This window comes from Canis lupus, chromosome 15, assembly GCF_003254725.2.
Source record: "Canis lupus dingo isolate Sandy chromosome 15, ASM325472v2, whole genome shotgun sequence".
In the NCBI taxonomy this organism is placed as follows: domain Eukaryota; kingdom Metazoa; phylum Chordata; class Mammalia; order Carnivora; family Canidae; genus Canis; species Canis lupus.
Window position 1 is genome coordinate 49,321,549 of NC_064257.1, and position 24,609 is coordinate 49,346,157.

The 24,609-nt window shown below is 42.6% G+C and overlaps 1 protein-coding gene and 1 pseudogene across 9 annotated transcripts in view; one reads left to right on the top strand and one right to left on the bottom strand.

The window, feature by feature from the left end:
- The window catches only part of SH3D19 (SH3 domain containing 19), a 180,053-nt gene extending 175,243 nt beyond the window's left edge, over positions 1-4,810 (bottom strand). For 3 of the 9 annotated variants that reach the window (XR_003133125.3, XM_025439141.3, XM_025439142.3), the window contains exon 1: positions 2,751-3,083. Coding sequence is in view for 4 of the 9 variants with exons in the window: in XM_025439141.3 (XP_025294926.2) it covers positions 2,751-2,862 (112 nt within the window). In the remaining 5 variants the exon portion in view is untranslated. Of the gene's footprint in view, positions 1-2,750; positions 3,115-4,640 lie in introns of those variants that run through there. The other 6 variants (XM_049094206.1, XM_049094211.1, XM_049094204.1 and 3 more) reach the window with 6 other exon arrangements.
- A 15,620-nt stretch (positions 4,811-20,430) lies between these two features.
- LOC112654501 (calmodulin-like) lies at positions 20,431-23,311 on the top strand (annotated as a pseudogene).
- The last annotated feature ends 1,298 nt before the right edge of the window (positions 23,312-24,609 follow it).

Genomic DNA, 24,609 nt, shown 5'->3' on the forward strand with positions numbered 1-24,609 from the left:
CAAAGGGAAAAAATCTAGATGTAAAATCGTGGGAGAAGAAGGAAGCAGTGAGCACCGGAGAGGTGAAAGATTAGAAAGACAGCTGGTAAGCAGAAGAAACACTAAGCTTCTAGGTCAGTTCACACGCTCACTTGGACAGAGAACAACATCTAGCACAAACATAGCTAACAAATGCCCAAGCTTGGTAAGGAATGCGATGGTGTCTGAAAAACACTTAAATGAATGAGGCAAAGGAGGAGCACAGCTGGTAAAGAAATGTGAACTATTAAATAATGTATCCCCAAAGAAAGAAGGCCAGTTGTTGCAAGTTTAACCCTCTGCCCACTCCATAATATTTCTGCCTCTAACCCTTCGGTGGAGACGGGGCATATTACATGGTTAGAAACTGTAAACACTAATTTCTGAGTGAAACATACACAATGTCCTGTCTAGTGAATTATTATCACAGAACCTAGGAGAGTTTCTGCCAGCCATGGGATAAATATACATACTGCAACTAACTGATGAACATATAACTGGATCAAATCTAGTGTAACCTCCAGTACTCTTCACAGTACAGCCCATTGTAAGAGAAAGCGAAGCTTTTTGCTGAATAGGAATCCAAGGCGGCCTACACTGTTTAAATCACCAGTTTAAAGGAGGTACATCTTTGGGAAGTTTTTTCACTGTGTTCTTGAAAGAAATATTAATTCATATCCCGCAATTCCCCCATCCTATCACTAGTCTGGATTATACTAAACAAAACCATCAATTATTTTCAAAAAGACTGGTATTCACGCAGAAAGTCAAAAGGCTTTATTTTGATGGAAAGCTCTGTGATGGGCATCAAGAATTATTTTTAAGGTTCCAAGATCCTGCCAAAGGCCAAGGGCATTAAATTGACTATTTCTTTACATCCCACTAAACTCCTTCCTTTCATCCCATTTTGTATCCCTCATTGGTTCCCCACAGACTTGTTATCTTCTCTTAATTCTCCAACTTTCAGGTTAAGGGAGCTACACAGAGAGGCTTCGCCATGATTTGAGGGAATGTTTACTATGGTCCATTTTCTAAAGAGGCTTTAATGTCTCTAAATCTTTCTCAGTTCTCTCTCTCTCTCATCTCCCTAAATTTGTTCTTCCCTCCAGTTTGCAGAAACTTGGCTAATCCAGCTGGAACCAAAAGCCAAAGAATTTCCTCTCCATTATGTCTGACTGAAAAGCTGCCCCAGGAACAGAGAAGGGGTGTGGACCTACACTTACGACTGCGGATCAAACTATTGATCCGAGCCGCCTTCGTGCACCCAAAACCACAAGACCAATAATGTACCTCTAGACCCAGAAAGGAGTCTCGGTCCAAATGAGCTGCCTTTAGGCATGCTACATCCTGGACGGGGGGGAGGGGGGTCACGAAATAACTACGGCAAGTGCTACCGACAAGTGGGGAGCGCGGGCGGGGGGGGAGGGGCAGAATCCAAGGTCCGAAGTTCAGGAGACACGAAACCAGACTCGACCCGCACGAGTTCGAGCTGGCGGCGGCCGCGCAGGCAAACCGCCGGGAGGCGTCGTCCTCCGAGCCCGCGGGACCCCGGGATCGCGCCCGGGCCTCCGGCTCCCCTAGCGAGAGTCACCGCGGCCGCCCGCTCACGCCAGGGCTCCCGACTTCGCGCGTTCGCAACGTCCGTAGTTCGCGCTCCAGGGCCACTAGCAGGTGCAACTCCAGCCACCCGCGTGGGTGTCCCGGGGCGCGGCCCGCGAGCCCGCGCGACCGCCGAGAGCCACTGTGCCCGCGTCCCGCCGCGCAAAGACGCCGGTGCCGGCCGGGGGGCGCTGGGGGCAAGGCTGCCGCCCGGGCAGGACCCGCGCGGCCCCGGGGCGCCCGACCCCCCCGACCCCCCCGCGCCCCTCACCTGCCGCCGGGTGGCCCGACAGCGCGCAGCCCCGGGGCGCCCCCCCCGCCTCACCTGCCCCCCCTCCCGGCGCCCCTCACCTGCCCCCCTCGCCTGCCCCTTCCCCGCGCCCCTCACCTGCCCCCCTCGCCTGCCCCCTCCTCGCGCCCCTCACCTGCCCCCCTCGCCTGCCCCCCCGCGCCCCTCACCTGCCCCCCTCCCCTGCCGCCTCCCCGCGCCTCTCACCTGCCCCCCTCGCCTGCCCCCAGCGCCCCTCACCTGCCCCCCTCGCCTGCCCCTTCCCCGCGCCCCTCACCTGCCCCCCTCGCCTGCCCCCCCGCGCCCCTCACCTGCCACCCTCGCCTGCCCCCCCGCGCCCCTCACCTGCCACCCTCGCCTGCCCCCCCGCGCCCCTCACCTGCCCCCCTCCCCTGCCGCCTCCCCGCGCCTCTCACCTGCCCCCCTCGCCTGCCCCCAGCGCCCCTCACCTGCCCCCCTCGCCTGCCCCTTCCCCGCGCCCCTCACCTGCCCCCTCGCCTGCCCCCTCCCCGCGCCCCTCCCCTGTCCCCCCCGCCTGCCCCCCCCCGCGCCCCTCCCCTGTGCCCCCCGCCTGCCCCCCCCCCCCGCGCCCCTCACCTGCCCCCCTCGCCTGCCCCCCCGCGCCTCTCACCTGCCCCCCTCGCCTGCCCCCAGCGCCCCTCACCTGCCCCCCTCGCCTGCCCCTTCCCCGCGCCCCTCACCTGCCCCCCTCGCCTGCCCCCCGCGCCCCTCGCCGGCCCCCCTCGCCTGCCCCCTCCCCGCGCCCCTCCCCTGTCCCCCCCGCCTGCCCCCCCCGCGCCCCTCCCCTGTGCCCCCCGCCTGCCCCCCCCCCCGCGCCCCTCACCTGCAGCGGGGTGGCCCGACAGCGCGCGGCCCCGGGCACGGCGCGGGCCCCCGAACTCGCGGCGCTCGCGCAGCTCCTCCTCCTCGTCCTCCCGCCGCCGGCCCTCAGCCATGGACGAGGCGCGGCGGCGCGGCCCCGGAGCGGCGGGGGAGCCGCGGGCCTCGGCGCGGGTCCGCGAGCACCGGGCGCCCCAGGCCAGCGCCCTCGGGCCGGGCGGCGGCGGCGCCTCCGGACTCCACCTGCAGCCCGCGGGCAGCGGCCTGGCTCGGGCCGGGCGGGCCTCCCCGCCTCCGCGCGGCGCACCCGCGGCCTCCGGCTCCCGCCCCGCTCCCGCTCCCGCTCCCGCCCCGCTCCCGGCTCGCCCTCTCGCGTCTCCCCTCCCTCCCTCCCTCCCTCCCCGCCCCGCGGAGCCGCGGCCGGGCCGGGGCGGGGAGCGCGCGGGCCTCGCCCCCTGGGGAGGGGTCACGGCCTGGGGCCGCCCCGCCGCCGCCGCCGCCGCCGCCGCCGCCGCCGCCGCGCGCCCGACCCCGACCCCGACCCGCGCGGACGGAGTAAATAAACGGGAGAGGAAGCGGGGAGAGAGGAGGCGGCCTGGCCCCTTCCTGCCCCTTCCCGGTATCCCGGCGTCAACAGGAAACCCATTTGCCCGACACGGAGACAAAGGAGGGGGAGAGCAGCCTTCCCGCGGCTGCACCGGGACCCGCGGGTCGGCGGGAGCCCCGCGCTCCGGAGCACACCTGCAGTCCGGCCCGGCCCCTGGGCTGCACGCTTGTTCCTCTTTTCCTCCCACATCACCCTTGCAAACCGAGCCTCCCCAGGACACCGGATTTTAGGGCAGTGACATGATTCTGTACGACATTTTAACGGCGAATACATGTCAATATGCATTTGTCCAAACTCATAGCATATATAACACCCACGGAACCCCAATGTGAACTGTAGGGTTGGGGTGATGGTGACGTGTCAGGTGAGGTTCCCCAGCTGTAACAGATGGGTCACTCTCTCCTAGCCGCTGATGATGGGAGAGGCTGTGCAATGCGGTTATTTGTGAAACCCCAGTCTTCAGCTCAATTTTGCTGTGAATTAAAATATAAAGTCTAATTCTTTTTTAAAAAAAAAAATTGTTATTTCAGCCTCGCTGGATTCTAATTACCTTAGGGTTAGAAAGTGGCCACCATCCCTAGAAGGAAATGTATTTAAGAGCCATGTACCTGATTAACTGGAGAGAAATGATCTGATGAAGTGGCAGGAGCACTGGTGCTGGAGTGAGAAACTATAATTTGAAGCACTTAGCTATGAGATCTACCCTGTGAACGGTTTTTTCAAAAGTGAAATGTACGTGTAAGAAAGTTATTATGTGTATTTGCAGAGTGCACATCTTCCGTTCAGGACTTGTACATACACAGGTCCTCATAGAGATCCTGGAATCTCAGAAAAATACCCAAGCGACAAGCAGGAACATTGTCTGGACATGAACCTGTAGGAAACTCCCTGGTGGGATGAACAGGCCTTCATCTCCAGCCTCTCTGCTCTATTTCTGAGAGATCGTGAGAGTTCGTGATGTTCAGCATGTGAGAGAAAAAGAAAGAGAGAAAAGGGTCACTGAAAATAGAATTGCCTGCGTACCTGAGTGCTGTGTCTTTGCCTTTTCAACAGTGGTTGTGGCTGCGTGAGAAAACCTTTCTGCTTCTGGGCAGATAAGAACCACAATCGATTTTGTGGAATTGAGGTCAAATCCACAAGTTAAAATTTTATTATTGCATAAGCCATTAAATAAGTAGACATCTGGAGAATTTGAAATTAAACTAGGGGTGGGTAAAAAAGTTCTGGCCTATTGAGTTCTTCTAAGAGTTTGAGTTTACTGTCAGGGAAAGCCCATTTGTCACTTACCTTCAAAGATGAGGAATCACTCCAAGGTCCCTATTCTGACAACACAAACTTCACTAAAGCTGTTGAAGTCAGTCGCGCTGTTATTCAGATTCTTAGTGTGAAAAGGCCTGCAGGTGTTCTGGATCTTCCATCCAATCAGAGTCTTCAAAACCCACCTCCTGCTTTGGGAGTACAGGCTCACTTTACATTCAGCAAACATTCATGGGAACTATTGTGTGCCAAAAACCGTACTAGGTGCTGTGGGGAGCCTCAAAAGAAGGAAAGAAGTATTTACTTTCAGGCCTCGTGGTAGGCGTTTTTCGTATAGGTTTTCTCATTTTATTTTTAAAAAAATTTTTAACATAGAATATCCTGTCTTAACCAGTTTTTTTTTGTTTTTTGTTTTGTTTTGTTTTGTTTTGTTTTTGGTAGGCTTGACACCCAATGTGGGGCTTGAACTCATGACCCAGAGATCAAAAGTTGCATGCTCCACTGACTAAGCCAGCCAAGGTGCCCTGATTTTCTCTTTTTTTTTTTTTTTGATTTTCTCATTTTAAATGAACAAAACTAATCCCTGTTCTCCAATGGCAGAGAAAGATTTATCCAGTTTACCACAAAATAAGCCAAACTTTGTTAAATTTTATAGTTGAGATATGACGTTAGATACAGTTGCCAAGATACTTCATTGGAGAAGGAATTATCTTTACAACTGGATATTCATGTGCTAAAGAATGAATTTGAACCCCTACTTCATACCATATCAAAAATTAAACAGAATCATAGATCTAAATGTAAGACCTAAAACTATAAAGCTCCTCAAAGAAAACATGGGATTGAATCTCTGTGACCCTGGCTTTGGCAATCATTTCTTAGGGGGACACCAAAACGTATAAATGACAAAACTAAAAGTAAGTTGGATCACTCTAAAATTAAAAACTTGAGCTTCAAAGGATATCAATTAAGAGACTAAGAAGACACCCCTCAGAATGTGAGAAAATGTTTGAAAATCATATATATGAAAAGGGGCTTGTGTTCAGAATATAATATATAAAGAACTTACAACTCGGTTTTTTTTTTTTTTTTTAATTAGCCCAATTTAAAAATGGACATTCTTGCAGTGCCTGGGTGGCTCAGTCAGTTGAGGAGCCAACTCTTGATCTCAGCTCAGTCTTTTATTTTATTATTATTATTTTTTTAAGATTTATTTGAGATAGAGCGAGAGAACAAGCAGGAGGAGGTGCAGAGAGAGAAACAGCCTCTCCACTAAGCAGGGAGCCTGATGTGGGGCTCAATCCCAGGACCCTGAGCAAAAAGCAGACACTTAACTGACTGAGCCACCCAGGCACCCCTCAGCTCAGGTCTTGAGCTCAGGGTTGTGAGTTCAAGTACTGCATTGGGCTTCACACTGGGCATGGCACCTAGTTAAATAAATAAATGGACATTCTTCAAAGAAGATATACAAATGGCCAATAAGATCATGAAAGACATTCAACATTAGGGGATCGCTGGGTGGCTCAGCAGTTTAACGCCTGCTTTGGGCCCAGGGCGTGATCCTGGAGTCCCAGGATCAAGTCCCACATCGAGCTCCCTGCATGGAGCCCACGTCTTCCTCTTCCTGTGTCTCTGCCTCTGTGTGTGTGTGTGTCTCTCACGAATAAATAAATAAAATCTTTAAAAAGAAAAAAGAAAGGCTTTCAACATCATTAGTCATTAGGGAAATGTAAGTCAAACCTTAATGAAGCATCACTTCACATCTCCCAGGATGGCTAAGATAAAGATATAGACAATAGTAAGTGTTGATAAGGATGTGAAGAAATTACAACCCTCACATTTAGCTGGTGGAAATGTAAAATGGTACAGCCACTTTGTAAAATATTATGAACAGTTCTTCAAAAAGTTAAACATAGGGTTACCATTTAATGTAGCAGTTCTACTTGTCAGTGTATACCCAAAAGAAATGCAAACGCATTCACACAAAAATTTGTGCACAAAAGCTGAGAGTGGCATTATTCATAATAGCACAAAAGTGAATACAAATGTTCATCAATTGGGCACCTGGGTGGTTCAGTGGCTGAGCACCTGCCTTTGGCTTGGGTCGTGATCCTGAGGTCCTGGGATCCAGTTCTGCACTGGGCTCCCCACGGGGAGCCTACTTCTCCCTCTGCCTATGTCTCTGCCTCTCTGTGTCTCTCATGAATAAATAAATAAAATCTTAACAAAAAACAAATGTTCACCAATTGGTGAATAAAGTGTGGAATATTCATTTAATGCAATATTATATAACCATAAAAAGGAATGAAGTACTGCTACATGCTACAACATGGATTAACCTTGAAAACATTATGCTAAGTTAAAGAAACCAGAGACAAAAGACTGCTATGATGTATGTATGATTCTGTTTATATAAGATGTCCAGGATTAACCTTGAAAACATTATGCTAAGTTAAAGAAACCAGAGACAAAAGACTGCTATGATGTATGTATGATTCTGTTTATATAAGATGTCCAGAGTAGATTAAGCCATAGACATAAAGTACATCAGGGGTTGCTGGGGGCAAAGGAGAATGGGGAATCGCAGCTAGTAAGTACAGGATTTCTTCTTGAGGTCATGATAATACTATAAAATCAGATAGTGGCCAAGGTTGCACAGCTCTGTGAATGTACTAAGAGATGAATTTTATGGTATGTAAATTATATGTCAATAAAACTGTTGTTTAAATATTTATGTATAAATATGCATATAGAACCACCATAAAAGCACAGAAAACAAAGAGCAGTGAGAGGACTGCACTCTGAAGTCATCATATTAAAGTAGAGAAACCAGATAGGACTTACAAGCAATAACAATTTAATCATATGAAAGAAAATCAAAGGTGTAGCCAACTAGCAACTAAATAAACATGCTGAAACATCCTACCCACCCGAGTAACACAAGAGCCAAACCCATAGAAGGACAATGTTAAGAAACTTGGAATGAAAACTTACAGACTAAGAGAACAAGATTCACCATCAAAGCTTTAAGGTGCTAAAAAAATTTGTTTTTTGTAAGAGAGAGCCCGATTTATAAAGAAAATGTTCTTCTCACTTTAGATATATAGCCTGTAACAAAATGGTAAATTAAATAAAATGCTACCAAAGAAAAGAATATGCTATATCAATACATATGTAGTACAGTGCTTGGCAAATAGATGACACAATAAATATTTGTTTAATGACACATGAATATAATTCCTTTTTTTCCTGCTGAATCACTAGAAGGCATAGCCTGAAGTCCTTTAACTTAAATAAAAAGTATTTGGAATTTAAAATGCACAGCTGAAGACCTCAAAAAAGAAAAAGCAAGGATGGACAGAGATGTATACAGTATCTTCAAAGTTTCATGTCTTAAAATATCTGAACCAAGTGTGTCAGAATTTTAAGATTTATTAAAGTATGGTGGTGGGTTTATGAGTGTGAATTATATTACTCTCCACACATTCTGTGTGTTTTTAGATTTTCACTATATTAAAAGAATTAAAAAGCAAAAAGCACAATATAGACCGTCTAGACTGACAGCTAGAGTTCATATTTTCCAGCACACTTCATTGTAGGGCATTCTCCTACTGATCGATAGCTTGCTAAAATGTCCCCATTTCTTTGCCTCTCTCTCCCAATACTTTTTAATATGACTTTGTATCTCATTCAGCAAAAGGTGGTTCCATACCCTATGAAGGTTGGGCCGACTTTGGGATTTGCTTTGGCCAAAAGAATATGGCAAAAATGACACTGTGTGAATTCCACGCCTGGACCTCAAGAGGCCCTGCTTTCTTCAGCTTGTTCTCTTGAAAGCCTTCTACCACCATCGGAGCAAGCCAAGGTGAGCCGACTAGAGAAAGAGACATGCTGAAGGAGGGAAAGACCAGTTGTCCCAGCAGAGACCCATAGCCAACAACCCTTAAACCTGTGAGAGAAGGCCATCGTGATCGGCAGAGCTGCTCATCTGCACCACAGCTGACTGCAGACACATAAGTGACCCGGCTGAGACCAAAACTGTTGCCCAGCTCACCTATAACCTCATAAGCACTAAGAAATGCTTAATATTTCATGTTACTGAGGTTTTGTGGTGCATTGTTGTGCAGCATGTGATGGCTTGGGATCTCCTGAAATCAGTCAATGAAATAGAATTAGAGATGCAAAAATTTTATTAGAGAGCAGGGGAGACAAATACTGGCCAAGGAGAACTGTCATATATTGCTACACAGACCTGACAAAGCCTCTGCTGGTCCAGGCGTGTAAGTGGCAAGGCCCTCACTCAGTCACTGGCTGAGGCTGCTTGAAAGCTGGTGCAGACACTGAAGAAGCTGTCCACCTACCACTTCTTTGTACCTGAGCAGCAAGAACTTTCTCGAAAGGAGCTGCACCTCTGTGCGTCTGCCGTTGTCCAGTCCTTGCACCACGCAAATCCACTTCTCCATACTTGTCCAGGGAGTAGCTCAGGGTAACCTCCATCACTGCACTTGTTTTTAGAGCCTGCACCAGCTGTCCTAGCCTGTCTTCATGATCCATTCCGAGTCCTTCTTGCCCTTAGCTACCACCTCTTCTGGTCTTGGTGGCTTACCTGGTGGTAGTAGGACCCAAACTTTCATCATCAGGGTGTCTTAACCCCTAGTGATCATATCCTTCTCAGGCTGGGGTTGCTTCACTTGTCTGTTCACAATTACGTTTGACCAAAGGAGAATCAAGAACCAAGAAGATAACCAAGTGGGTCTTATGAGTTCTAAACATATGCTTCTCTGTTCCCATTGTGTAAAATTAGCCTTACTTCCCATTGCTGATCAGAGTTAATTATCCCTGCCAACATGGTCACTATTCTCACTTCCTGGTCCCTGGCCACAAGGGGTTGAAAGTATCCAGATGGCAGCCATAGTTTGTAATTCAGCTGGACCCTCACTCTATCCTCTGGTGAAAGCATGGCTCTATTGACAAACAGAACCTCTAATCCTGTAGACTCCGAGAAGCATGACTCAGTAGATCATTGGGAGAGATGGTAAGTGAGGCCAGTCCTGTTGCCATCCCCTCATTTCCAGTTCCACATAATCTTCTGATTGGAGACACAGTACCATAAAAAGAGAGATCTCTAGTATTACGTGTATACTGCATTCTGGAGGGTTAAGCCACCTCTTCACAGGGTATTGCCTCCAACTTTGCACTTCAGCTATGACTTCTTCCCTCAGGGGAATACATATACCCATACATGTACATATACATATATATATGTATGAAACTAGAAGTAAGAAGTGTAACGCAAAATAGCTTTTTAAAATAAGTACCATTGCATCCATCAAAAACAAATCCATAAAGCATGTGAGCATAAAATCTAAATCTCTCAAAGTCATATTCATGGAACAAGTGATCATTATTAGCCCCCATCTTCCAATAAAAATGAAGCGTCTATTGCAAGATCAAGACCGGGGCTCTCAGGGGTCATAGCCTCAGATTCAAAACATAATAAAATACCTGGAAGTGTCAAAAATGAGAGTTCACTTCCTGACAGAAGGATATTTTTATTCAAACTCTTGACATCTGAAAAAGAGCAATGTTAGCGGTTTATATACAGTGACCTAGAGCTTCTAATATCCTTTGGCCAAGTCAAATTTTAATCCCTTTCCTGTGCCACTGCCTTCTATTTATTCCTGCCTACATTCTAACCTTTCAAAAATTTCTTCTTTCACTCCTACCACCTTCTTTCCTTCACTTTGTCCATATCTCTTTCACTGTATTTTCCTTTGGCACTCCCTTTGGTTTTCTAAACTGCTGTGTGCCTCAGTTTCCTCATCTGTAAAATAGGGATAATAATAGTGGTTATCTCACAAGAGAGTTGTGAGGATTAAAATGAATTAATATATTAGTTGTTGGGGCTGCTGTAATAAACTACCATAAACTGAGTGGCTTAAACAACAGAAAGTTATTGTCTCCCAGTTCTGGAGTCTGGAAGTCCAAGACAAATGGGTTGAGAGGGCCATACCCTCTCTGAAGTTTCTAGGGAACAATCTGTTCCAGGCCTCTTCCCTTGCCTCACGTAGTTCTTGGCTTGTGACTGCATCACTCCAGTTGGTGGTCTTCCTATGTATATATTGCTGTGTCCAAATTTCCCCTTTTCATAAGAACACTAGTCTTATTGGGTTAGAGGCTTACCCTACACCACTATGACCCCATTTTAACTAATTATATCAGCAGCTACTCTATGTCCAAATACGGTCACATTCTGAGGTAGTGGGACTTTAACACAGGAATCGGGGTGGTGGGGAGCGGGAGTGACACAATTCAACTCATAACACATATGTAAAGAACCTAGAACAGTTCCTGGCACATAAAAGGCACTATGTGAATATTTGCTATTGATTGAGTGCATACTATGTGTGGAGCACTGTGCTAGGTACTGAGGATTTAACAGTGAAGTAGACACTGCTCTATTCCTCAAGGAGCTCATAGTCTGATAAGATCTAAGGTAGAGATGACATAGGGTGACTATCATTCCAGTTTGCTTATCAATGACTAGGGGATGGAGGGGGAGGTGGAAAGGGGTTGTTGGGACATAGGACTTTCAGTGCAAACACCCAGAAAGTTCAGGGCAAATCAGGCCAAGTCATTAACTCTGGCAGTGAGCAAGATGGGAGGATATAGGCTCCAAGAGGAAAATAAGAGAGGTATAGTGGCAGGAACTGCTTATTTTCCCCAATATCTGTTATCTCCTTGGCATTTGATCATCAAGAATAAAGACTACAGGGATGCCTGGGTGGCTCAGTGACTGAGCATCTGCCTTTGGCTCAGGAAGTGATCCTGAAGTCCCAGAATCGAGTCCCAGATGGGGCTCCCGGCATGAAGCCTGCTTCTCCCTCTGCCTATGTCTCTGCGTCTCTCTCTCTCTCTCTCTCTGTGTGTGTGTGTGTGTGTGTGTGTGTGTGTGTCTCATGAATAAATAAATTTTTAAAATCTTAAAAGAAAAAAAAGAATAAAGACTACATTCTCCAGTGTACCATGACCTCAGGCATGGCCATGTAACTAAATTCTGGCCAATGGAAAATGATGTGTACAACTTCAGAGAGACGTTTTAAAGGGAAGTGGCATACCCTTCTTCACCTCCTTTGTTACTAGAATTTGAGTATAATGGTTGAAATTAGAACAGTCATCTTTAACCACAAGATGGAAGGCAAATACTAACTGGGAGCCTGGACCTGTGTTGATTATGGAGAAGGCATACCTATCAGACCTCATACATCTACACTTCATTTATGTGAGAAATAAACTACTTTTTAATGCTGTGATTATTTGGGCTTTTCTGTCACACAGTTAACATAATTCAATATACTACACATATTAACCTCTGTCTTAAACAGTCATGAGAAGAGCTAAGAGGGAAAGAAAGAATTCTACACAGAAGAAAAGTCATATTTCATATCTGCTAAAGGCTTAATATCCAACATATAAAAGAACTTATAAAACTGAACACACACACACACACATACAAAATAATCCAGCTAAAAATGAGCAGAAGACATGAATAGACATTTTTCCAAAGAAGACATACAGATGGCCAGCAGACACATGAAAAGATGCTCAACATCCCTCAACGTCAGGGAAATACAATCAAAACTATGATGAGATATCACCTCATATCTGTCAGAATGGCTAAAGTTAATAATACAGGAAACAACTGGTATTGGTGGGAATGTGGAGAAAGGGGAACCCTCCTACACTGTTGGTGGGAATGCAAATTTGTGCATCCACTCTGGAAAACATAATGGAGGTTCTTCAAAAAAGTTAAAAATAGAACTACCCTATCAACCCAGCAATTGCACTTCTAGTATTTACCCAAAGGATACAAAAATACTGGTTTGAAGGAATACATACACCCTACTGTTTATGGCAGCATTTATCAACAATAGCCAAATTATGGAAAGAACCTAAGTGTCCATTGACTGATGAATAGATAAAGAAGAATATATCTGTGATATATATATATATATATATAAAAGAGGAATATTACTTAGCCATCAAAAAGAATGAAACCTTGCCATTTGTAGTGACATGGATGGAAGTAAAGAATATTATGCTAAGTGAAATAAGTCAGTCAGAGAAAGACAAATATCACATGATTTCACTTGTATGTGGAATTTAAGAAACAAAACAAATGAACATAATTGGGCGGGGGGGAAGGAGGCAAACCAGGAAGCAGACTCTTAACCACAGAGAACAAACTGTGGGTTATTGGAGGGGAGGTGGGTTGGGGATGGGTTACATAGGTGATGGGGATTAAGGAGGGCACTTGTGATAAGCACTGGATATTGTAAGGGATGAATCACTAAATTCTACACCTGAAACTAATATTACACTGTAAGGCTAAATAACTGGAATTTAAATAAAAACAATGGAAAAAATAGAAAAAAGGTCATGTTTAAAGGCTTGCAAGCAAGAGAGTCTGGAATAATTTCAGATTTCATGAAAGTGGACTAAATAATCAGGAAAAGACCTCTCTGTTAAGTAATAACAGAAATTCTATTCCCAGTTCTAATGTGTGTGGGTTTTCCTAGACCATCAAGCAGCTCTTGGATACCACCTGGGTGTCCTATAATTCTGGCACTACCTACTAGGGAATAGCATGAGACAGGAGGTACCAATGACTTCTCTTCTGGTTTAATTAATTTGCTAGAGCAGCTCACAGAATTCGGAGGAACATTTTCCTTACTAGATTACCAGTTTATTATGAAAGGATATAATTCAGGAACAGCCAGGTAGAAGAGATGCATAGAACAGGGTATGGGAAAAGGGCATGGAGCTACCATGCCCTCTCTGATCATGCCACTCTCTCCAAATCTCCATGTGTTCATCAACCTGGAAGATCTCTAAACCCAGTCCTTGTGGGGCTTTGTGGAAGCTTCATTGCAAAGGCGTGATTGGTTAAATCACTGATCATTGACAACTCATATAACCTCCCTCACTTCTCCCTTTCCTGGAGGTCAGTGAAAGGACTGAAAGTTTCAACCCTCTAATCATGTGATCCGCTTTACTGGCAACCATCCCTATCCTGTGGTGTGGTCCAAAAGATACCCATTAACATAACAAAATATAACTTTTCCTCTCTCTTCACGTGAAATTCCAAAGGTTTTAGGAGCTCTTTGCCAGAAGGAGGAAGACCAAATCTATATTTCTTATTATAAATTATAATGCCATTTCCCTAATAGAGTAAGGGAAATCTCCAAAGACTAAAAATGAAGAAGGAACTATAACCAGAGTGGTAATAATAGTTGACACACATACAAGATACATTTTAAATATATCTTGACTCACTTAATCCTAACAACAACCTTATGAGGTAGGTACTATTTTGGTAAAAAGAAACAGGTCCAAAATGGAGTCACTCATACTAAGCCCCATGCTATGTCTTGTGTAAACCAAGAGTTAATACCTAAACTAATTGCAGTTTCAGCCTCTCCCATGAATATCTTAAGCAGTCAGTCTGGAATTTCCTAGTCAGCACTACTGAGGCTATCCACCTGATAGACTGCTTTCATTCCCTAAAAGATGGTGACCTTGCCTGAAATAATCCACTCTTGTTCCCCTTCTGCCTCCCATTTCATACAGCTCCTGGGAGCTCCTTTATGTTTGCTAGATGAAATGGTGTCCAGTTTATGAACCATTGAAATGGATCAGTTAGATCTTTTAATTCACACAGTTGATTTTTTTTAACAGATTTGGTGGCAGAGATGGAATCCAAAGTGAACTTCTAGTAGCATTCAGAGACAATGAGAACCAGAAATGGTACCCTCAAATCCTTTGAGTTCTGTCTTTATCACTATTTCTGAGGGCCATGAGTAAGTTCCTCTCAGTTCTGAGCTCCCTTGTCTTTGCATCAAGCTCCTGATCTAATTGGCTTTCTGGTCAGTTCCATACTGGGAACTGCTGGTAGTTCAGGTTGCAATTATCATGTAATTGATGAAAACTTTCAGCCTTTGATTCTGTCCTAAGATCCAGGTGGGAACTGCTGGTGGGAGTTCACAGTTCCCCATTTATGTGGAACCCCACCCCCCACCCCCACCCCATCCCAGTTCCCAGTCCCTATTTGTTGAGGTATGCTGGCTCAATTCTTCCCACATTCCAACTTCCAAGGTGGGAATTGTTGGTGTTTGTACATGGGATCTTCTGTTGGCAAGAATGCATTAACATTTCTTGGTTACTGTCAGTATATTAAGGTGTACATGTTTGTCTTATTTTGTGTAGATAAAGGCCATTGCTAGTGGGAATCTTGGAAGCAGCCACAAAATTGGCAGGCACAGACCAAACATTTAAAAGCTGTGAGAGTGCTTACCACCAAACCCGAAGACCTCTGTGTTAGAATAAGTCGTTCATAGAATAGGCCAGATTGACACTGGGTCGTTCACCAACCTCAAGAAAATTTCCGTGCAGTGAGATACTGTAAAACATCACACATTTTCCAATCCAGTGCCATATCCTTATCAGGTATTATATCCAAGAAACCCAAAGGTTTAGATAGATAGATCCTTAAAGAACCAAGTGTGCCACCTTCTTGCATACCTGATTATTTTATGTTTAAGTACTATATAGTCCCCAAAGTGATAAATATCTACAAAAGTGGCAAAATCTTACTAAAAACAAAACAATTACAATGACCATTATGCAGAACATTCCAATTAGACAATATCATCCATTTAAGAAGAGCAGTAGAAAGTAAGGGTTCTCAAGTTAAACGAACAGAATGATATACCAATTTTAATTGGTATGCAGAACTTTCAAAAAGACTGTGATTCCAAAATAACTTCATTAAAAAATTTGTTACAAAAGGCCAATGAAAAGCTAAGGATATGAGAGATATCTAAACCAAGATGGTAAGACTGACTGACATGATTCCTATTGAATCCTTCTATCCTTCCTTACCTGAGTACTCATGCTTTATTAACTCTTTGTCTGAATTGACTTTCCACTCTGAAGAGGCTACTAAACAGCTACCTTTAATAATAAAACTTCTTGAGATTACAGGAGATCCTCCTCATATCTTTTACTCCTGGTCAAATACCAAACTAAGGGCCATAGTTAAAGAATTTCCTAAACCCAGGAAGGGTCCTCAAAAGTTTTCTGAAGAATTTAGAGTCATTATCAGGGCCTATGACTCTGGGCTGTGAGATCTTAATCAGTTTCTGCACATGCTAGGAAGACCTGGGGGAGTCCAAAAATGGATGCAGGAAGCAGGATGGTATAACCCAGAGGATGATATCTGAGAATCTTGACCTTCAACACGGTCCCCTCATGGACCAGAAAAAGCTCACAAAATAGCAACTGATCTTTAAAAGTCATTCCTAGAGTCTTACCTGCTCACATTGATTGGTCTATTATTCAAACATTCAAATAAAGGAATATGATGAATCTGTGGCAGACTGAAAAGCCCAAATGAGGGCTCTCTTCCTATGGCATTCCAGGTTCCATACAATAAGTGAGGTCACCCAATCTGCTCTAGCTGCTCTGTTTGTAAATGGATTATCTCCTCAGGTTAGTGGATTGATAAAAAAGCAACAAATAGGATGGGAGGTTACCAGTTTGAGTGAACTTGTGACATAGTTGAGTACTTTGAAAGGACTTTGGAACAAGACTAAAGTTCACCAAGCGTTAGAACAGCTCCCAGACTATGTGCCTAAAATAACACTTGGACCTCCCTCATTGCGCACATCTAAGGGTCAACCATCAAAATGATGGCCTAAGGGTCAATGTTTCATTTGCAATCAACTGGCACACTGGGGGAAAAGGTGTCTTCCGAGACTCCTACGCGAATTCTTCAACATCAACTCCGATGAAGTAGCTCTGTAGTCAGAAGCTGATAATCAGAACCTGATTTAAGTTGCAACTCAAGTCTTTGCGGCATTACAAATCTTTACAAAACTAGAAAAACAGCTTAGATTCAAAATCTTTTTATAACTAGTGAGTTCTGTACTGATTCATGGCAGTAATTCTAAAATGAAAGCTGCAAGGTCTCTCTCTCTCTCACTTCCCCCCCTCCATATGTGTGTGTGTGTGTGTGTGTGTGTGTGTGTATACACACATACATACACTGTAGATGTAAAGTAATTTTCTACCTCTGGATGGTATTGCCAAATTTAATTATTATAAGAGCTCTATTGAAGTGGCTTAAAGACAATTGTTTATACAAATTAAATTCTCAGAAATAGAATAGAAACTAACCCAAATGAATTTTGAGTTCACATAATCTAGGAAAATATATGATATTAAAGCTAATTTAAAGTTTATTGACTTAATTAAAATAGACATGTGTTCAGATTATCAACATTAAAAAATACAAATATACAATTTTTATTCTACATATGCTTGTGGGTTTTTTTAAGATTTTATTTATTCATGAGAGACACGGAGAGAGGCAAAGACATAGGCAGAGGGAGAAGCAGGCTCCTCATACGGAGCCTGACGTAGAACTTGATCCCAGGACTCCAGGATCACACCCTGAGCCAAAGGCAGATGCTTAACCACTGAGCCACTTAGGCGTCCCTCTACATATGCTTATTAAAGGTCAAAATGAGTTCATGTTATCTCACACAAAATTTGTCAATAAGAAAAATAGCTGAGGATGATAAATGGTTTTGTTTAATGTCTCATTAAGTTTTTATTAGGATAAAGATTTTTAAGTGAACTTTCAAGATACTTTCCCAAATCTTTTTGGTAATTTGAAACCTTAAATTATTGCTAAGTTAAATGATGAATTAAGTTAAATTCATTGAATATCCAGATCATTGTATGTATCTATTTCCAAATAAGATACTGAAACATTAATTACTGAACATAAGTTTATCCACTTTTTGCTTCCTTTTACAGTAGAACTAAAGGTATTTGTGCCTATGAATAAACATGCTCTATGCCCTGCTGAAAAATTTATTATGAGAAACCATATATTCCTAGAGATTATATAAGGTATTTATAAATTTGCAAACCCACACAATGTTAATGTAAAAGACAGTCCATGATTATTTACTTCTTTTTTTTAAAAAATATTTTATTTATTTATTTATTTGAGAGAAAGCATGAGCAGGGGAGCAGCAGAGAGAGAGGGACAAGATGCTCAACTGACTGAGCTATCCAGGTGCCCCAATTGTTTACTTCTTTTTTTTCCCACTAGGAATAAGGTTTCTAAGGGTTAAGAATTTTAATATACATAACTAAAACTAGTAGAAGTAAAGGAAACATATCTGTATGCAAGGAAAGTACGGTGCACTTTTTCAGTAAAAGAAAGTATGAGGAGGGTGCCTGGGTGGTTCAGTTGGTTAGACAGCTGCCTTCAGCTTGGGTCATAATCTCAGGGTCCTGGGATTGAGCCCCATGTCAGGTTCCCTGCTCAGCGGGCAGTCTGCTTCTCTCTCTGCCTTCCCCCTCCCTTTTTCATTCTCTCTCTCTCTCAAATGGATAAATAAAATCTTAAAAAAGAAAAAAAAAGAAAGAAAGTACACGGAATGAAAAAATATTTTTATTGAGGGAAAAGAAAGTAATTTTGTTCTAAGAGAGGCTGGTTATTTCAGAATGGCAAAGAGGAAAACATAGGACAAACCATAGAAAGTTCATGGAAGAAAGAATTTTGAGATAGGAATTTTATATATGCCAAGCTGGGTAAGACTGCATGAATTTATTACAAGTGTTTAAAAAATAAGCTATAATCGGAGCACCTGGGTGCTGAGTTGATGGGGCAGCCAACTCAATTTTAGCTGAGGTCATGATCTCAGGGTCCTGGGATTGAACCACAGCATCAGGCTCTGTGCTCAGTGGAGAGTGCTTCAGGATTCTTTTTCTCCCTCTGTGCCTCCCCCTGCTTACTCTTTCTCTCTCTCAAATCAATAAATAAATTTTTTTTTAATTTTTCTTTTTATTTTTCTTTCTTTTTTTTTATTTATGATAGTCACACACACAGATAGAGAGAGAGAGAGAGAGAGGCAGAGACACAGGCAGAGGGAGAAGCAGGCTCCATGCACCGGGAGCCCAACGTGGGATTCGATCCCGGGTCTCCAGGATCGCGCCCTGGGCCAAAGGCAGGCGCTAAACCGCTGCCACCCAGGGATCCCAATAAATAAATCTTAAAAAAAAAAAAAAAAAAAAAAAAAAAGCTATAGGGGCACCTCGGTGGTTCAGTGGTTGAGCGTCTGCCTTCAGCTCAGAGCATGACCCCATGGTCCTAGGATCAAGTCCCACATTGGGCTCCCCCCAGGGAGCCTGCTTCTCCCTCTGCCTATGTTTCTGCCTCTCTCTGTGTGTGTCTCTCATGAATAAATAAATAAAATCTTTTAAAAAAAGCTTTATTATAAATGGTATACTATGTAAAACTAAATCTTAACATTCTTTCATCTGCTAAAAGGACAAACTTTCTTAGATTATTGGTCTGCTCTTAATAAGAAACTGCACAACTGTTTGACTTTCTGTATTTGCCAATGGAGTCGTTAATTGTCAGCATGGTTAAATGGATAACTAAATATTGTTTCACAGTGACTATGATCCTATTTGACCTTTTTTGAGATTTTTTACAAACTCCCCAACATCAAAGTCTAAATGAAGTCTTTTTGACTTCACACTAACTTTGGGATTTTTTAAGAGGATACATGGAACATCTAAAAAGACTTCCTCTCTCTTCTTACAAAAAGGAAGATGTTAAAGTACTTAGATATATTTGCCATGTTAAATTATAGGGGGAACATTGTCAAATGGGAAGTAATACTAAGCATTCTTTATGTTGTATTTATATAGGTCTAAGGTATAAATGTTCCAAAAATTGTGTGAAACTACTGGCAATCTGATACGTCCTGATAGAATGTTGTCAATCATAATTCCAGTTAATATTATAAAATATTACGTGTCACAAAAATAACCAAGCTTCCTTATCAGCTCCATTATAATGAACTCTCATCAGATCTTTATAATGGGAATTTTGAAGTCTTTTGTTAGTTGCAGAAAATTACTGTTTTACTCTGATGCTTTGCGAAAGTAGAAGTGCTTCATCTTCAAGAACATTCGTGGAAAAGACTGGCAAACCCAAGGTTCTGATAACTTTATGATCATAAAACTGAACGAGGTAAGAATTTCCAGAACAAATAGAAAAAACTGGACTCAAGCAGAACAAGAATAAATAAGATGGGATTGAGTGAACTGAGGAATATGATTGTAATTTTTATGACTTCTTGTTTGAAACAGCTCTGGTTAATGTGTTGCTTTTCCAGATTTGAGGAAACTTTAAGTTATCCATGACTCACAGCAATTTAGTAAAGTGTGCTATTGTAAACAAAGATGAAACATTTATTTTTTCTCTATACTTGCCCCCTTCAGAATTTAGAAACTCTTGAGCATTTTTTTTTTGCAGTAAACTTGTTATTTACACAAATTCAGTAAGAATCTAAACTTGGAAACATTAGTTATATTACCAAAGCTTTGATTGGAATGTTATATTTGAGATAGAAGGGCATAGACTCAGATATGATTAGACAGTTTTAAGGAACTAAAGTTGACTTTACAGAGCCAATAAGGCCCCTTAATAAAAATAGACTTGGTACCTTGCTTACAAGATTCCAACAAAGTAAGCTTAAGAAGTGCTTATATGGGGCCATGGTCCTGGGAGATTCATGGGTAATGGCACTGTTACTCACAGTCAGATGGTAGCACAGTGCTAAGCACACATTGCGCCTTAGCAACAGCAGTGGAGACACTCCTGCCATTATAACCCCCGTGCTGGTGCAACCACCCTCGCTCCCTCTCTGTTCTTCCTCCCTTCACTCACACTGTAACTGATCAGCTGAAGGAAGGACAGATTGCTGACTTCAAGGAAATTTTCTCCCTATTAGACAAAGATGGCGACGGCACCATCACAACAAAGAACTTGGAACTCTCATGAAGTCACTGGGTCAGAACCCAAAAGAAGCAAAATTATAGGATATGACCAACAAGTTGGATGTTGATGGTAATGGCACCACTGACTTACCAGAATTTTCGACTATGATGGCTAAAAGACATGAAAGATACAAACAATAAAGACAAGATTCATGAAACATTTTGAGTCTTTGACAAGGATGGCAATGGTTACATCAGTGCAGTAGAACTACATCACGTCATGACAAACTCAGGAGTAAAACTAACAGATGAAGAAGTAGATGAAATGATCAAAGAAGCAGATACTGATGGAGATGGACGAGTCAACTATGAAGAATTTGTACAGATGGTGACTGCAAAATGAAGACCTACTTTCAACTCCTTCCCCCTACCCTTAGAAGAATCAAATTGAATATTTTACTTATCTCTAGAAAAAAAAAGTTATTTTCCTCATTCTATTTATGTATAGAAAAAAAAAGTGCTTATATGGTCAATCACTATTCTTGCTGCACTTATGTAAATGATCAGACTAAGTCCAATGCAAACAACCTAACTTTGCTATGATTATCTTTGGAAAAAAGAAATGGAGATAATTGTAGAGAAAAAAATTTTGTTTGCACCTTTGTAGATATTAGATTCTAATTCTGTTAATTATCTTTGAGGTTTTGTTTTATACCTTCAAATTGGATTGGATCCTGGATTTATTTTTTTTCACAGGTAGGCTCCATGCTCTGTGTGCAGCCCTTTGTGGGCCTCAAACTCACAACCCTGAGATCAAGACCTGAGCTGAGATCAAGAGTCAGATGTTTAACTGATTGTGCCATCAGGTGCCCTGGATCCTAAATTCTTCTAGCTTCTTCAAATATTTGGCTACAACTCTCCAAACTAACATTTACAATTTTTTCCCGCCCTTCTAATTTGAAATCACTAAGAACAAAGACTTCCCTTGAATTTCTTTGCAAGAGAATACCTTAGGTCCTCCTCACTACCTAGATGGTAGCCAAACTTTGGGGACTTGGGCACACATCTCACAGCTAAAGAAGCCTCTCCCTGACATTTTGTTGTGTGCAGACACTGGAGACCTTTAAATCAAATCGACTAGGAAGAAAAGTAGCTAACATTGGTGTAGACTGTTTCCACCCAAGACACTGGATCAAGACTTCATATTTTAACTAAACATGAAACACTTTCTTCTTCCCTTTCTTTCCTTTACTCTGGCACTGGCCTTGAAAGGTAATGCCATCATCTGTATCTCCCAGGCCATTACTAATGGGGCAATCTTTCCAACTGCCTCACCCATTTCCCTGTCTCTGGTTAAGAACCCTAAACCTAGGGAAATTTGTATCCAGGTTCTGGACAAAAAACAAAAAACAAAAAAAAAAAAAATTTAATTCTTAAAAAAGGGACACAGGGCAACCAGAATAGAACTGCCTATGTGGACTACAGGGCCTTAACATTTTACTGGCTTCCATGACTGTCACCTTTCTAGGCCTGACTCACAAATTCCAATAGGAATTATTAGGAGGCATTCATGATTCAGGATTGGTTTCCTTTATCAGGACCCTACTTCCCTGGTCAGTAGTGAGTACATATAAGATTATGATCAAGAATTTCTCTTTAGGGGATCCCTGGGTGGCTCAGCGGTTTGGCGCCTGCCTTTGGCCCAGGGCACGATCCTGGAGCCCTGGGATCCAGTCCCACATCAGGCTCCTGGCATGGAGCCTGCTTTTCCCTCTGCCTGTGTTTCTGCCTCTCTCTCTCTGTCTATCATGAATAAATAAATAAAAGAAAAAAAAAGAATTTCTCTTTAACTCTTGAAATATTACAGAATCTGCTGCTAAAACTGTAGTTGCCCAACAAAAATCCTTTGACTCTCTGGCCAAAATTGTTCTTGATAATAGGATATCCCTTGATTACCTTTTAGTTGAGCAGGAGATATCTGTGCTATGGCCAACATCATCTGCCATAACTGGATTAATACTTTGGGGGAAGTTGAAACTCAGTTACATAAGATCACTGAGAAAATCACTTGGCTTAAAAAGTATCTCCTTTAATGGGGTCTTTCTTTGACTTATTTGATTTTGATTGCTTTGGGTCTTGGGTACCATGGCTTTTAGGTATACTCGAGACATCGGGAATTATCCTGGTTATAATAATCATAGAAATCTCCCTGGTGCATGGTATTGTCTTAAGATCTTTAAATATATATTTGCAGCCACTAACCACCAAGCAAATGATCTCCCTAAGACAGGAACATCAGAAAAGGAACAAAGAGAATGACCAAAAAAGTTGTGAACCAGAAGACATGGCCTGTGAATATCACAGCAATTTAGATAAAACATCACAACCTGTGAATACCATACATAGGATCAACAAAGACTGTGAGAACTTCACAGAGTGACAGCTGAGAGTGATGCTAATACTTAAATTTTGATGTCTCTCAGTTAAGCTGACAGTCTGATCAAAAGGGGTTAATTTTTAGAAGGACAGCCAAATCCCAAATGGAGTCACTCTGCTAAGCTTCATGTCAGCAAACCAAGATTTAATACCTGACCCAATCAGCCTCTCCCAGGAATGTAACCTTAACCAGTCAGTCTGGAATTTCCTGGTCAGAACTAGTGAGTTAATCCACCCTATAGACCCTTTTGTCCCCTAAAGGAAGTTCACTTTACCTGAAACAATCCACTGTCTTCTCCCTTCTGTCTATAAAAGCTTTCTGTTTTGTTCTACTCCTTGGAGCTCCTTTTTGTTTGTTTGGATGCTGCCTGATTTATGGATCATTGAATAAAGACAACTTGACCTTTAAATTTACTCAGTTGAATTTTGTTTTTAACAGTTTGTAGCCTCATTTTATAGATAAGGACACTAACTCGCATAAAGGTTATAGGAGACATAAGGTACATGGTACAAGTTACATGGATGTCAGACCAGAATCTTAGAAGAGAAAAAACACTTGAGGAAAGACAACTTTTGAAAAGATAATGACTGAATATTTTCCAGGATTAATAAAAATCATGAATCTTCAGATTAATGAAGCACACCAAATCCCAAATAGATCTCTAAAACAATACTAATACAAAAAATAATAACTAACATTTATTGAGTATTTAAGAATTAGGCACTATTCTAAGTGAATTATATAAATTATATCATTAACCTTGACAACAATCTTATGAGATAGTCTCTGCCATTATTCCCAGTTTGCACATAAGGAAACTGAGACAGAGAGGTCAAGTAACCCGCCCAAGATTACAGCTGAAGCCAGGAATGAAACTCAACTATTTGATTCCGAAGAATACAACTTTCACACCAAGAAAAGAAAGGTTTTTTGTTCGTTTGTTTGTTTTTGTTTTGTTTTTTAAGGTTTTATTTATTTGACAGAGAGAGCGAGCACAAGCAGGGGGGCTGGTAGGCAGAAGGAGGGGGAGAAGCAGGCTCCTTGCTCAGCAGGGCTCCATCCCAGGACTCTGGGATCATGACCTCGAAGGCAGACACTTAATCAACTGAGCCACTCAGGCACCCCAAGAAAAAATGTTAATATTACTTTATGCCCTACGTCTTAATATTACATCTTAATAGTCTATGCTCTTACTACAAAGTGTGGTTCATAGACTAGTGGCGTCAGCATTACAAGGCATTATGTTTAAAAACAGAATATCAGCTCCTCTCTAGACCTACTGAACCAGAAGCTGTGTTTTAATAAGGTCCCCAGGTGACTCACATACAGAGCTTGAGAAGCACCATTCTGCAAGCCCAATTCTCTTGCAATATACTAATAAAAATGTCTAACTTTAGCCCTTTGATGTAATTGCTTGTAGTTTTCTGGTATTATACTGCAAAGTTTCCCAGAGCAGAAACTGTGTCTCCCTGGACTATAACTGTGTCCTTAGTGTCTCACAACAAACTGGGCACATATTGCATCCTTGATCACCACTTTGATTAGATAAGTAAATAAATATTGGCCAAAAATGGATAGATTTTTTATGAGAACAAGAAAATATGATATTGAAATGACCTCTGTTTCTTTGCTTTCATCTAAGTCACATTTAAAAAATATATCAAATTAGTTGATATTGGTAATATTCTTTAATTG